At 37.2% G+C, this 16,506-nt stretch overlaps 1 protein-coding gene across 1 annotated transcript; it reads left to right on the top strand.

Moving 5' to 3' along the window:
* The first annotated feature begins 1,348 nt into the window (after positions 1-1,348).
* Positions 1,349-14,833, top strand: LOC116301398 (CCR4-NOT transcription complex subunit 11). Its single transcript, XM_031710453.2, has 16 exons — positions 1,349-2,694; positions 2,857-2,962; positions 3,960-4,094; positions 5,051-5,164; positions 6,130-6,186; positions 7,394-7,506; positions 8,087-8,139; positions 8,485-8,564; positions 9,293-9,368; positions 10,125-10,189; positions 10,957-11,022; positions 11,174-11,253; positions 11,768-11,837; positions 12,624-12,728; positions 13,248-13,298; positions 14,361-14,833. The coding sequence occupies exons 1-16, from the start codon at positions 2,657-2,659 to the stop codon at positions 14,481-14,483; spliced, it is 1,332 nt and encodes a 443-aa protein (XP_031566313.2). The 5' UTR covers positions 1,349-2,656; the 3' UTR covers positions 14,484-14,833.
* Positions 14,834-16,506: the final 1,673 nt, after the last annotated feature.

Genomic DNA, 16,506 nt, shown 5'->3' on the forward strand with positions numbered 1-16,506 from the left:
ATTCGTGGATTCTAATATCACTAACGACTTTGATCGCAACATTGCTGTCGTCATTACCTCGTCTTTTGACAAACTTACTTCTACCATTATGCTCGCTTTCAGGGCTCCTAATTCTTCTATACCTTTTCGGAGAGTCCTTTTAACCTTCCTTTCTGACTGACGCCAAAACTGTCTAACGTCAATCTCACCGTTACCGGGTATTGACACCGTGCTGAAGTTGCTTTGGGATTCCATCTATATAATAGGAAATATTTTATACCTAATACCAAGCACTTTTTAAGTCGTCGTAGTCGTACTCACAGTCCTGACAATGCCAAAACAATTTAACCTTAGTCTCAAACTTCTTACCACATCCACAATCATAACTGCTCATACACTTCGTCTTCATTTTCAAATGCTTTTTCAAATCCGCTTCTTTCTTAAAAGTTCTCTTACATTCTTCGCACTCCATATATAGACTAACATATTTGCGCTGTTGCCCCCAACCACACTGGGAGTGGGGATTGTTTCCGTAGGTGGATTTTTGACACGGGTCTTGCCCGTGTTGAGATTGCGCTGGAACCCCCATTCCCTATACTACTCAGTCCAGATGATTAACTAGAAAACATACTCGCAGTCCAGCTGATTGAACAGAAAACATACTCGCAGTCCAGGTGATTGAACTAGATGGCATACTCGCAGTTCAGGTGATGAACTAGATGGCATACTCGCAGTCCAGGTGATTCACTAGATGGCATACTCGCAGTCCAGGTGATTCACTAGATGGTATACTCGCAGTCCAGGTGATTGAGGGAGACTAGGGTTAACAAAGTACGTCATAGGTTTCTGAACACACGAGTGGGAGTTTATAGAAATTTTGGTTCTCTTCACTTAGAAAAAAAATTAAGTGAAGACACCAAGAATCGAAACCCTAACCCTAATCCTAAACCTAAACATTAGATCACGAAGCTAAGTTATAGTGAAAGTGACTAAAGTGCTACTCTGACGAAAATCGCTCAAACTTGGATTCAGCTGAAACTTGTTAAGAATACTCTTTAAAGGTTCAATAATCACTGTTTTTAAAGTGGTTTCTCGATATTCAGGACGAAATTATGGTATTTTTACGATAACTTTTTTGGAGTCTGTGACGGCATACACTCAGCACATCGCCAACTATTCCGGTCATGCGCCCGCGTACAAATGCAGCGGTGTCGCTTGAAAGTGTTAAGCTAGTTAAGTCAGATTTTACAAAGAAATGTATAGAGAGTCAAGATAGTTTTCGATTTATAAATTTCTGTGTAAACAGTTTTACACTTGCCGGGGTAGAAGAAAAATATATAACATTAAAGCATTTAATTTTTACCAAACATACTTTAATTTGTTTGGAAAAACCTTTTCGTCTCGATAGTTAGATTTTAACAGCCTGCTTGCCATAAGTGCTTTGTTACATTGCAAGAAAAACACAAAAGGTCAAATATTATAAACAGGATTTCTCAAAATCAGAACTAGTTACCTCATTTGCCGGGGTCGATCCATAAAATACACACATTCTAAACTACTGATGTCGAATCTGTGGTCGATTGAACGAATTTATACCTTTCGTTTTTTACTTTCAAAAAGCTCCGATTTGAGACGAATATTTGTGAGATCCTTCTTCAAGAATAGGCACTTTGTGAAGCAAAAACCTAAGAGAGCTTGGGCTTCCTGTGGTTTTATTTCATACATGATATCCGCTGACTTGGCGAGCGGCGCATGGCCGGAATAGTTGGCGATGATCAAACATCGCTACATATATTCCTTTGCATACAAATCCTTAATTTATTTTATTCCTATGAAGCCCAAAGGGTGGTTAATGTGCTTATTTCATATTACTTGTGACTATGATTGATATTTTGGGGTGTTTGGGTATTTCTTTCTCCCTTTACTACAGATATTATGATCATAAACTACGCCGAAGAAATGTATAGAGCGATGTTCGATGTTGAGTGTATGCAGACGTATGACTTCTTAGGAAGTTTCAGCTGAATTCAATTTTGAGTGATTTTCGTCAGAGTAGCACTTCAAACATATTCTTAATCACCTGGACTGCGAGTATCCCATCTAGGCACAACCCTCTCTCAATCACCTAGACTGTTAGTATCCTGTTTAGACACAATTCTCTCTCAATCACCTGGACTGAGAGTATCCCATCTAGACACAGCCCTCTCTCAATCACCTGGACTGTAAGTATCCCATCTAGGCACAGCCCTCTCTCAATCACCTGGACTGAGAGTATCCCATCTAGACATAACGCTCTCTCAATCACCTGGACTGTTAGTATCCCAAGTCATCTCGCAGTCCAGGTGATTGAGTTTGTCACAGTTAATCACATAAATATTTATTATAGCTTAATTTATACTATCGTAGGGTACGACTACTAGCCGACTGAATCAAATTTCCTTGACAATTATACTCTGCCTAGTCTCTCTCTCAATCATTCTTATCTTCAGGAGAGCAGCTGTGAAGATATCAATAAGACTTATTGGGTTGCCTGTGGTAAACGCGGTTAAGTTGAGGAGCCTGAGTACGTCCTCACAACGGAACATGGCGGACGTGGATTTGAGAAAGTGTTAAAAAATGCTTGACAAAAACTGCTTTATTCTACCAATTTGACAAAAGATAATCAAGAATTCTTAAAATGACCTTATCAACTGGTGAACTATCTTCCTTACTGAGGTATTTGTATTATTTTGTTTTTATTTATTCATTGAATATTTGATGTTCAAAAGTCGTTACTTCATCTTTACCAACGTAACATTTGCTTGTACATAATTTTTGTATCTCAACTCGTATATTTATTTATTTATATACTTATTGCTTATTTTTAACGTTAAACAGTATTCTTTCTGATGAATCGCTTCTTCTGACGTCCTTTGATTCCATTGCCCATCATTTACATCAATGCTTTTCCAAAAATGATCATTTTAAGATTGGTTCAACGTTGGTAAGTTAAAAGTCAATATATCTTTAAGTTTAATTTTTAAATCAGATGTTTGCATTTTTAACGATATTTACAGCGAGTTACGAAGAAATATTATAATCCCCAAGGCATAAAATTTCCTTTGATTCAAATCCAATGAAGAATAGCATTTTAGTTTTAAAATTAATGCATTAATATAAGCTTAATAATCATTAAATTTAAGTTTTATGAAACTAATTTAACCAGATATTATTAAAGTTAGAAATTTTAATAAGGTTATGAAGCGAGTGATTGAAGGTTAGAGCTCAAGAAAGCTTTGGAAAATTTTAGTACTGTATTTTAGGGTTTTGTGTGAAGGGTTTTGTAATCTGGAGTAATTTAATAAGAATTTCTGGTACAACTATAGAATACCCCGCAAGACATATGCACATATTAAATTCTATTGTTGTATGACTCATTCTACAAAGAGCTCTGACCCCAGGGCCGTGTACTCAGGTGGGTAACATGACTGGGAGGTCCGACATATTTTTTTGGGTCAACCAGCCACATATTTTTTTTGAGTCTCGAAGTGAAACCCGTATTTTTTTGGGTTGTTACACCTCCAAGTCCAATTTTTGTATCAGAAAATTATTTGTTTGATTTTTTTTTTCAGCAAGGCACAATCCATTAAGTTGTTTTTCGTTTTATATGCAAAATCATGCATTTGAAGAGCCTGTTGAATTCATTACATCAGTTTTGAAGTATTTAAGTCTTGGGTCAGAAATTTGGAAACCATGTATTTTTTTGGGTGTAAAATTTCAGGTTTGTGTATTTTCTGGGGGTTGCAATATGAAGCTCCGTCGGACCCCCGCCATATTACCCACCCGAGTACATCCCCGTATATGCGTCTTATTCCATAGTTATTATGTCTTTACTCTTAATGTTGACTATAGGAGAAATTTTAGTTCATTCAAAGTTGATGGGTATATATTTTAACTGATGACCTCTTGATTTAGGTGTTTGATGTCTTTAATCTTACCAGGTGATGTTACTGCAGCATCCTGATCTACTTGCATCCAGTAATAGCCGTATCATATTGATATTCCTTCTGTATGAGATGTATAAGACAGACAATGTGTCTGTTAATCCATTTGCTCCAGTCTTTGTACAATTACTGGTAAATATAAACCATTTTATCCCTTAAAATTTTAATTTAATTTACACATTTTTGGGTAGAGTACAAACATTAAAAGTGTGCAACACTTTGCACTATTTAGTAGTAAATAGTGCTAATTAAACAATAGAAAACAATAGGATTAGCATAATTTAGCAGTATTTAGTGGTATTTATATTATACACTTATAGTGTTTGTACTCTATAAATCAGTAATTTTTACATAATTTATAATTTGTATACCGGGTATTTATACATGTACTCTACACTCATTAAATAAAGTCATGTTATTAGAGTGCTTTTAGTCTCACTGTTGAATAGGTGATGTCAACTAAATTAGATAAGTTATTTACTATTTTAGGTGACGTCACCTAAATTTGAAACTACGAGTAAACAGCTACTGAGATCAGGGGGAGAAACGATGATACAAATGAATGTCTATTCACTCATTCTCTGGTAAAACAAACCCCCGGATTAGCATGACCGTTATTTGGCGCACTTTTACTATTTAATTAGTTGACATATGCTAAATAACTAACTAAATTTACTAAATTTATTCAGTTGTTCAACAGAAGCACTCTACATGTATTATTGATAAAAAAACTGATCAATAATCAACGATAATGTCTGGTCAAAATTGCACTTGTCTGGATATGAACACCTCTAGGACTTATAACATGTTGATGCAATATCAGATATCAATAATCTTCTGCTGCTGTTCTACCTGTTTTTCCATTTCTTTAATCCTCTACAGGTGTTTACTCATATCTCATTCCCGTCTTATTTTAACCATTTGTTCACAGTCTTCTGTTAGCCTTTGTTCCATCCGTCCTTTTCTTTTGAAGTCTGTCTTTTTACGAAGAAAATTCCGGATGTGACGCAGGCTATCTTCTGCTGGTTTTTCATTTTACTTTGTAGAACATTAACATACAAGTGATACTTTTTCCACCTTGATTATAGAGTGAACCATCTGAAGGAGATTCTAATAAGACAACACAAGGAGCATTTATGTCCCCAATCAGTCCTGTTGAAAAGGCATTTTTATACCAGCTTGTCACTGATCCAACAAAAGAGGTAAGCAAATTTGGCATCAAAAAGTTGTTCTTGGATTTAGTGACTAATATACCAAAAGAATTGAATTCAAGCTTTTAACGGTCACATACAAAGCTATAAACGGTATCGCTCCATCCTATATAAGTGATATTCTCAAAATACACCAACCTACTCATAAGCTAAGGAGTGCCACACAAGGAGTAATTTTAAAACAACCTCCATATCGTACTAAGTCATATGGTACGCGTAGCTTTGCCGTAGCAGCGCCCAGACTATGGAACTGTTTACCACCAGATATAAAAACATCGCAGTCTTTGGAAATATTCAAGAGAAAACTAACAGCATTTTTGTTCAATTTGTAACTTTAATCTATTTTTTTCACTTGACATTTCATCGTGGTATTTGTTAAGCGCATTGAGAGTCTATAATGCGCTATATAAGAACATATTTATTATTATTTTTATTATACTGTAAAAGATGAAAATGGACAGACCATGCATCATTTTCTCTGGCTTCACTCAACTGGTTTTGGTCACTTGCCATAACACATACATGTGAGATGAGAGTCATATTGTATAGTTTAATAATCAATGTGGGAGTGTGTGAATATTATACTTTATCATATGACCCATATCTGCCCGGGCATGCGCTCTTAAAAAAACCATCGGGAAAATGGTGTGAGCAGGGCCGTACGGCTTTGAGAGAGCAGGGCCTTATGAATCGGTAACGCCCTGCTCGAATCTGCACGCTTTCTCTTTTGTCTTTTATTTGCTATTTCTTTCTTTCTTTTCTTTTCTTTTCTTTTCTTTTTGTGAGTGTCATATGATAAAATACTTATTGACTGAGTTAGGTCGGGCCCTACAGAAAAATATTTGGTTCTTGGTCATTTGTATGGACCAAGCGCATAGTATTTGTTTGTCCATTGTCCAAAGGAGTATTTTTTTTCATTTGATGGAGCCAAATAAATCTTGTTGCATTTGTTTTAGCTTTTCAAGAAAACACCAAAACAAGTTTTATCTACAGACTACCCTGGAATAGGACAGGTAATTGAACAGTTCATTAAGTACAAGGGTCAAGTCTTGTTACAGCAGGTTCCCATAATAGTGAGCGTCCGCAATAGCAAGAATGAATTATGGTTATTTCTTTGTCAGAATTTATTGCCTTGCATTTTGCTCTTGTCCGCAATAGCAAGGTGTCCATGATATTGGGATGTCTGCAAGGCAAGAGTTGACTGTCTATCATCAAATTGTTTGAAAGAGACTGATGCAGATGATGATATTGTACTGTTGAATGACCAAAAGTCACCAGTTGACTCTTGGCAGTGCATTGAGAAACAGTCAGCTTATCATTGGCCAGTAGCTGGCCAAGTGTCAATCAACATGTGTGGGCTGGTACCTGATAACGTACCCATTTATCAATGCTGATGCTTGTTACACGTACAGTACAGGCCAGACGTTTTTCAGGGTCTCCATGCATGGGAAATGGAAGGGCTCCCCGCACGGGCTCCGCTCGTGCATGTGTGTTTAATGTATGCATGAAGTGTGGACCCCGCTCGTATGCGTGGAATATTCTTTTGTAATACAGTTTTCTTTGTTTTGGCTAACAAACCTTAGGGACCTAGCTAAAGCAAAGAGGTCATACTGTACATGTTGTAAATATTATGAGCAATCATAAATAGCATTCTCAACTGCTTGTTTGACATGAAACAGTAGCCGAGTTTTAGCAGAATCTTATTGAGTTTAAGGAATGAGGATAAATTATGATTACATATGCCATATGACCTTATGTTTATTTCTCAACTAAAACAAATTCTGTTCGATTCAAAGTATTCTATCTAACTTCACATTTTACATTCAAAGTCGAACGAGTGGTTAACGTATTCTTGTGTGTGGCTGCTCGCGCCATGTAATCTAAATAACCATGGCAAAACTTAGTAGTCATGAACAGATTACAAGCTGCAAGGGGATATATACGGAATGAGTAGCAGTGGCCATATTGAATTGCAAGGGTCACCCAGGGTCAAAATAAAACAAAGATGCTGAAATAAGGACCCCACAATATTTGAGAAATTTTCTTTGTGGAACTGTCCATTTTTTAAATTAATCTCTTGTCAAAGTGTCACATAATGAACAGTACATGTCAATCAATGACATTATTGTAACAAAGCTTTGTCTCCTAGAAGACCCAAAATGCCTTGTCATTCAAAATTTTTTATTCACTAAATTAATGTTTGATTTTTTTCCTTTCAAGAACCTTGACATCAGTAACCTAGTAATGTCATTAACAGAAAAGAACTCACAGCTAGCTGAGATTAGTTGCTGTGGACTTTCTCCTGTTTTAGCAGATCCTGATATGCGAAGCAGGTATGTACTGTAAGTTAGCACAGTTATAGTACAAGGCCCAGTTGTGCGAAGGGTGGATAGTGCTATCTGATGGATGAATTCTTATCCAGTGGATTAATCGATGTGGATATTCCATAATTTATTCACTAGATAGGATGAGGGGAAGTGAAAGGATGATACTTTAGTGCATATTATCCAGGGCCTCCCTCAAGGTCCCTGTAGAACAATTCCTGTATTATTATCCTCACCATCACTCTCACCATCACCATCATCGTCACCATGATTATTATCATCATGTCCATCATGTCCATCATCACCATCACCGTCATCATCATCATTATCATCATCAGCAACATAACCATTGTCATCTTCACCATCATCATTATCTCCATCATCAACATCATCATGTCCATCATCATCATCATCATTAGCAACATAACCATCATCATCTTCATCATCATCATTATCAATACTGTATCATCACCACCATCATCTTCATCATCAGCTTCACCATCTTCACCACTCCAGCACAATTATCAAATTAATATTGTATAACTATTATCACAGTATTTGGTATTAAACCATTTTTTGTCTTCTCTAGTGTTGAGTTTGACTCTTCTACTGCCAATAATATAACAGAAAAGCTAGTGACAGGTAAGTTGTTGATTAGGCTTTCTTCATCAAGTGCCATAGTTTATTCCCTGCTAGCAGAGTCTCCATCATTGGTGATTCTTGAGTCTTACTTGTTGGCAATTCTTGGTATAGATCTTCTCTGTCAAGAATCATCAACATGGGAGATCCTGGTAGCAGGGAACATAGTTTACTGTAAATATTACAAAATCTCAAAATGAACTTCGGCCCTTTAACTCTTAAAACAATCTAAAGCCATTGTAAGTTTTTCAGTTTGTAACAGGTCTTTTTAGACAAAAGATGTCCCTTTATGCACTGATGTAATAAAATAAAGGTCAACATGATCGTGGTTTTCTTTTTTGTTTAAAGGAAATGAACTTCCCACGGAATCAAGTCTTCGACCAACTTATGCCCGAGTACCACCCCCACTGTATTCATGTGAAGACGAGGTAGGTAGAGTTGTGTGTTGTTATGACAATTGATAATGTACCTAATGAGAGAGAATGTGCATACATATTGCATGTACTTTACAACCCTTGAAGTTACAAGATGTCCAATACTGCTGCACAGATTGGCCTCAAGATGCCCAATATATGATATTCATTGTTCGTGCTTCTCCTTAAACTCCTCAAAAACTCCTTGAATTTTGATCGTTACTTGCTTGGTTCAATACCACAGCAGGAACCTTGAATATATTATATGTTTTAATGTACATAAAAAATATATCAAAATATATTTAGAAAAATTTTATATATATTATAAAATAACTAAAAATTAATTGCTACATATGGGGTGCTAGCCCTTAACCCTTTGATTACTAAAAAGGCAAAATCAGGCCATTACAAAATCTGCTGATTTTCCTAAGCGGGCCAAAACAGGCCGAAAATTATCATTTTATTTTTCATCAGAATATGTTCACCCAAGAAAATACCCTACTGTATCCCATTGTTCAGTTGTCATACTTGAGGAATATTCAATCAAAATCCAGAAACTTCACACAAATGATTGTGAGCACAATTTTTGGTCAACTTTCTGAATAGCTCTAGGAACACAGGCAGAATACTGAGGTTGGACCTTAGTAGTCAAAGGGTTAAATTACAAGTATCTGAGACTTGTTTCTGAGACAGGCAGTAATATACTGTAACAGCGTAACTATGTTGTTCTTGTTGATATGCAGCTTGTGTGGATGAATCCATCAGGATATGTACCTTCAATAGAATGGGATAGTACCATGTGTGTCATGAATAGTGCAGGTACTGTAGATCATAATCTCTCAATATTATTTCGAAAAAAATTAGCTTTAGAATATTTTAGAAATCTAAAAAAAAATCTACTAGCTTTAGCTGTTGTATCACAGCGTGGAACAATCTCAACAGAGCTAGGCTCCAAACTAAGTGAAAGCCCAAAGATCGAATTAGAATTCGGTAGTTGATTTTTGAGGAGGGAGAAAAACTGGAGAACCTGGAGAAAATCTTCGAAGCACAGGAGAGAACCAACAAACAACTCTACTCACATATGACATCGAGATGGGCAGGACTCGAACTCAGGCCGCATTGGTGAGAGGCGGAGCATTAGCAGCGCTGGCCACCGGTGCTTCCCATAAGTTGATGAAATGACACCCCAGGGGAGTATACAGGGAGGGCCAATGAAACCAGCACACAACACTAAACTCACATGTTGATTTTTATGGAGGGAGGAAAACCAGAGAACCTGGAAAAAAACCCTTGTGGCAAGGGAGAGAACAACACATCAAACGAACTCAACTCACATGTTGATTTTTATGGAAAGAAGAAAGCCAGAGAACCTGGAGAATGAACAACCCTTCAAACAAACTTAACTCACGTGTGGCTCAGCTGGAACTCAAACCTGTGACCTCAGGGATGGTGTGAACTACACTGCAGTGAAAGACAGTGCTGTAGAAATACCAACTATCCATGGTACTTTATATAATCTCATTGGGTGTACTATACAAGTAGAATCTATTCTTATTAGATGTGGTTACTTTTAAGGTGGAGAGGTGCGAAGGATGATGACCAAGGCTTTTAAAGGACCTTTAGTAATGCATCAACAACAGGCATGTATTTATTATTATCATCTTGCCATCTCTCTCTGTTTACCTGATTGGTCAAGAAATGTGCTGTATAAGTAAACAGAGCATGACGCTGATGACATCAGCAGGTATGAAGACTGCTTGACAAAGTAGTGTTCAATACTACAACACATTGCAAATCTTATAAATACCTTCCCTAATAATATTTGAAGTTATTATATAAAGGTTCAAATGCTAGGGTGAGATTTTGCATTAGAAATCAAGACAGAGGGCTGCAGGTCCAAGGTCTTGAATTCTAATGCAAAACCGAGCCCGTGCGTTTGAACTGGTTTAAAATATCAACTAAGCCCTAAATTCCATTGTTTCGATGCAAAACATGAAATACTACATTATATTGAATTCAGAGAGGTACATTACTGTTGCCTTGTTCTTTTGGAAATAGAGTGCTTACAATATATCCGTGTAATTAAAAGCCTATCCCGGGTTTATAATTCAGCTCCGCTCTCCCCTGTTGATATCAATTCCAGTCCCCGGCTTTAAGAATCTGGGTTTTCCGTAGAAGTTTAAGAACCTACATCAAACAATGGATTTAGGGTGTGGATGATTTTTAAGCATTATTCAAACCATGTGCATACTTGTCTAGCTCGGCTTCAGAATTCACCATATAATTTATTTATTAAAATGGCTAAAAAACATTTTATACCCAGTCTAGACCAGAATGCATCAGTAATTGTTTCTGTTTGTGATCAATCAATTATTATTATTATTATTATTATTATTATTTTGTACAGCAAGTGCTTGATGAGCTTGAAAAAGACCCAAAATTGGTATATCATATTGGACTCTCTCCTGCTAAGGTAGATACGATATGTGTTGACAATCTTACACATTCCTGCCCTGTCTCCAATGCTGCATAGCAAAGCTTCCCCTCCCACCCCTACCTTAAATGAAAGTATTTGTTCACATCATCCAATATTTCAACATTTGATGTGTTTCCTTGTATTGCAGCTACCAGATCTAGTAGAGAACAATCCAATAATTGCTATTGACGTATTACTCAAACTAATGCAATCCAACCAATTTACAGAGTAAGTATTAAAATCTACATTCAATCAATGTAAACCTTTAGTGTTTGTGTGTGTGTCTGAGAGACGGGCGAGGGCGAGGAGGGGGGGGGGGGGACAAAATATCTTGTCATGAGAAACTATTATGAACTTGATAGTTTTGACTTGAATGTTGGGATTTTTTATTTCTTTTTATTGCTGTCAATCTTTTAAGATTAAAAAAATTGAAGGTTTTGACTGATTCTATTGCTCTGATTGGCAACTGCAAAAACTCTTAGGGTGTACCTTCAAGCTACAAGCTCACGTATTAATGCTATATAATTCTCAAAGATTCGATTTATTTTTCTTCAAGCATATTTATCTCGGAAAAAGAAAATCTGAGAAAAAAAATGCTTGAAGAAACACGAATCAATCTTTAAGAACTTTCCAAACGACAAATACACCTTAATACTTGCTACATAGTTGCTTCATTCCATTTTCTCTTCTCTTGAATTAGTATGGTTCTCTTTATTGTGATGCTTTTTTCTATTGTGTTTAGGTATTTATCAGTTCTTGTTAATATGGAGATGTCTCTACACTCAATGGAGGTTGTCAACAGACTTACTAATGTATGTTAAAAGAATTTATTAAGACTAAAGATTAACTAGAGAATAACTTGAAGCAGTTTTATTGTATGTAGATCCTTGATGAATGTGGTGTTGATGATCAGGGGCGGATCAAGGAATTTGTTTAGGGAGACCTGGTGCTGCGCACAAAGTTAACCCAGGGAGGGGTGCAAAGGGAAAAAACAGTGTTGGCTATCTTCGAAGTAGGGGCACAAAGTCAAACCAGGGAGGGGTGCGCACTCCTGCACCCCTCACCTGGATCTGCCCCTGATGATGATGGTGTTGGTGACGTTGATGATGATGATAATGAATATGATGGTGGTGATGACAATGATGATGACAATGAGAGTGATGAAGATGATGGTGATGGTAATGGTGACGACGATTGATGATGATGATTGTGTTGGTGATAATGATGGTGTTGTTGGTGCTGGTAATGGTAATGGTGATGACGATTGATGATAATGATTGTGTTGGTGATAGTGATGGTGTTGTTGGTGATGGTAATGGTGATGACGATTGATGATGATTGTGTTGGTGATGTTGAGGATGCTGTTGGTGGTAAGGCTTGCTTTGAGGAGGAGGATGATGATGATGATGATGATGGTGATGATGATATTGATCATGATGATTGCGTTGATGAAGTTTTGATGAGAAAGATGTTGATAGTTGCATATAGCATGTTGGTGATGAGGATGATATAATGGTGATCATGGGTGCATGATCATGATAACGGTCATGTAATGATGGTTTTGATCAGCTCTGCTAACAGTATCCTTTTCCTCACAGACTGTTGGTCTACCACAGGAATTTGTCCATTTATACATTTCTAATTGCATTTCAACATGTGAGAATATCAAAGATAAATATATGCAAAACAGACTAGTTCGACTGGTGAGTAAATACATTGATACAACATTTTCTCACAAAATACAAACACTTCTTAAAAATTCCAGGAAAAACAAACACGATTTGGTCATTAAGCACACAAGTTTGCTGTAAGATATGTGCTTCCAGCTATAATTGAGCTTGGGCTCCCTGTGATAACGCTAATATCCGATGAACATAATGCATTGTGGGCAAGCTTGGGTCAAAACAAAAACCATGTAAGGAATGATGAAATGTTTGTGCCCAAGCTAGACCACAGTACACCATGTTCAATTCAGAAAAGCCAACCTTATACATGCAGCGTATATTCTTCTTTGATTGATAATTCTTCGTTTGCACGTTACGTCATCGCGGCCATGTTGGTGCCATTTAACAAAATATTTCTCATTAGCATCCATTGTTAACGGTACCACAATGGCCGCCATGTTTTTGTCTTTTAACTCTTGGGAATTGCTTGCAATCCATCAATATAACAGTTATAAAAATATATTTGTCTAAGGCTAATGGTTTGGTCTCTGTCCACAGGTGTGTGTGTTTTTACAATCACTAATAAGGAACAAAATTATCGATGTTAAGGTACTGTATTTATCTCTGTAAACTCTCTACTAATATCTGCACTGTAATAGTTAGACCTCGATTTTACACTTATTATTATTACGGTCCCCACTCTCTTAGAGACGTTAAACATAGAGAGTCACAAGTTTATAGACCAAATTCAAAACTTGCACCGATGTGAGGCTTAAGTTGTGAACAAAGGAATCTGGCGTGATTCGTGACTTTTGAATCACGCCAGATTACTTTGAGTCACGCCAGATCCCTTTGTTCACAACTTAAGCCTCACATCGGTGCGAGTTTTGAATTTGGTCTATCAGTGCTAAATTGACTGTCACGTGTCACCCTCTGTAAACAAAGACGTTATTATTATCATAATCATCATTATCATTAACACTTATTCTTACCATTATCATCATCATTATTATTATTTACAACAATCAAGGATGAGGTGAGTTACTATACACGTGGGGTCTCCGGTTCTATTCCCAGTTTCGATATTGCATGTGAGTAGAGTGTAGTAGCCCTCCGCTAAACCAATAAGCTTAAGGCCTTGTCTAAACGAGGAAACATGTTTCCAGAAACATGTTTTCTTAAATGTTTCCAAAGGTGGCAATACTGTCAGGAATCATTGGGGAACATGTTTGCTCAATATCGGTTAGCGTATGCGCACTTTCAAGATAGAGCTAGAGTTGCTAAGTAACGAACTTTTAGAATGTTGACTTTCGTGGCTAAAAGAGGAAACTTTGGGAAGCATTGTTTCCAAGCGTCTTGGAAGCATGAAATATTTTTGCCGCACAGCAGAAACATTTTTGCGTCTTGGAAGCAAAATTTGTTGCGCGTAGCAATGTTTCACATGTGGCTAAACTTGGAATCATCGGGGAACAGGCGCGCGGGAAACATGTTTCTGGAAACGTGTTTCCTTGTTTAGCCAGGGCCTAAGACTTTACATGTGGAACGCACCCTTTCAACAATCCCTGATCGACTTACCCTACCCCTGTTGGTATGTCATTGGCACCACTGATCTTACGACGCACGAATCGTATGTTTTCGATTCTGATATCATATTTATTATTTATTTGACAGGATTTGTTCATCGAAGTACAAGCTTTCTGTATTGAATTTAGTCGAATTCGTGAAGCAGCCAGCTTGTTTCGACTCCTCAAAACACTCGACGATGGAGAAACTGGCTCACCTCCTTCAAAATAAAACCATTCCATTCCTTGGAATGACTACCAATCTACCCAAATACAACTTACTATTCTGCTCCTGATCAAAGTACAAGGAATCTCTGAAAATGTTGTTAAGAGCCTGCAAATGTTATGATCAGCGGTGATCATAAGATGCGCAGGCTCTGTAAATGAAAATAATTTTCTCTCTATTCTTGAATGCAAATATTACAAAAAAGCAAAAGCAAAAATATTATCAAAATATCTTGCCTTTACTTTTTTTGTTTAAAATGAGTGGCAGCCGGAGGCCAAACTTTGATAATCTAAAGATAATATTGAAAAGAGAGATGTTTCCCTCGACTTAATCGATAATAGATGTATTTTACTTAAGTTTTCTTGTCGTCCGCCTTGCGGTATTTTTTTAAGATCATTTAACATTTAGCTTGGCCCTTAAACGCCCATCAAGTATGTTATTGGCGACCACATTCTGACATTCAACGTCCATCTCCCAAAGAAGATAAATAAGATTGCTATTTTGCTCAAGCATCGTGGAGTAACCTATCAATGATACCTGCTTTCCGCGTCCCATAATGCCATTCGAGAAAATATGCCATTTCTTGTGTTTTTGATTTTATTCGAATGAGACTAAATTGCGTGTCTAACTCGGTATCTGGTATACACTCAATTGAAGAATCTTTGTCGGGTTCAGAAACAGAACAAAAAAAAAAAGCTGAGACCGAAACGACACATGGGAAATGACATAATTATATTATAATTTATTTGCGCCATCCATGCAGTCGGTTTAGAACGCCAAACGCGTACTAAAAACAGTGGATGATGCCACGGGTCGCCGGTCACAACATGCATCTAACTAACGTTCTTCCCATGTGCCATTTCAGTCTCAGCTTCTATGTTCTATGTTTCTGAACCCGACAACGATTCTTCAATTGAGTGTATATCACTCAGTATCGCATTGTACTCATAACACCACTCGATACCTCGGGCTATATATATTGTGCAGTAATATCCCCCAGACCTAGATCATGTTCACTCAATGCCTCGGGCTATATAGCAGTGGTCGCCATACCCCCTTTGGCTGTTGACTGTTCACCTCTTTTAGTATCCTCGTCTCGCCTATACATGTACGGTAACTTCATATTCGTGTTCATATCAAAAACTAAAAAACTGAATGCACTATTTACATTTATGTTAAGCAACGTATTTGCCGTATAGCCATAGTCACTACAGACACCATTGAGCATGTCGACAGGTCTGACATGCTCAATGGTGAAAAAGAAATGTCAACACTTCTCTGACGGGACCATTGGTCCATGCTTTAGAACATCGAGCTTGACCTTATCCCTCTCCATCTTCCACCCTACCATCAACGCCACCTGCAGTACGCACCTTCAAATAATTGTCCATCATTTTTACCTACGTATTATCAAACTTCTACAAGTTTAGTAAGCATTCCAACATATCAATCGTAAAGACTTTCTATGTGTCAGACGGCTAGTTCAAGACTTCACAAACATTATTAGAACAGTCCAGATTACTCTACTAGGCTTAAGAAACTAAAGACCATTTAAAGCCATGATGAATACAAAATATTGCGCGTATAGTCTCTTACGCAGCCACTATTAGTGTCGTCACACACCCACTGCTTGCGCAGGTGCTTGAAATAATTTTAGCCACGAGGGAGCAATTTGTATTTTATGCTTTGCCTTTAGAAATGTTGGGCTAATGATGTGTTCTATTGAGATCAGCTGTTAATGATGTAACGGCTTTTAAGGCAGTCAACGCCTCCATTGTTTATAGTGTCAGGCGCTCGGCGCGTTTATGAGCCCTGCGTCCGTCTGGGTGCTAGCATGAATAGCGCAACATCATTCTCATGCAAAAAACTAGTTTTTTTAATACGAAAATATTCATGGACATCAAAGGAACCAGCACCTATAGTCCTACAAATCAAACTCTTGTTTGTTGACTGAATTTTCAGATATATCCTCTTGTAATCAATGCATCATCTAATTTTCGATTTACTGACTTTATTTCAAAACCCGGTG

The sequence above is a fragment of the Actinia tenebrosa genome, unplaced genomic scaffold (genome assembly GCF_029948245.1).
Source record: "Actinia tenebrosa isolate PJP-AT-01 unplaced genomic scaffold, QUT_ActTen_1.0 PGA_scaffold7__59_contigs__length_16204524, whole genome shotgun sequence".
NCBI classification, from domain to species: Eukaryota; Metazoa; Cnidaria; class Anthozoa; order Actiniaria; family Actiniidae; genus Actinia; species Actinia tenebrosa.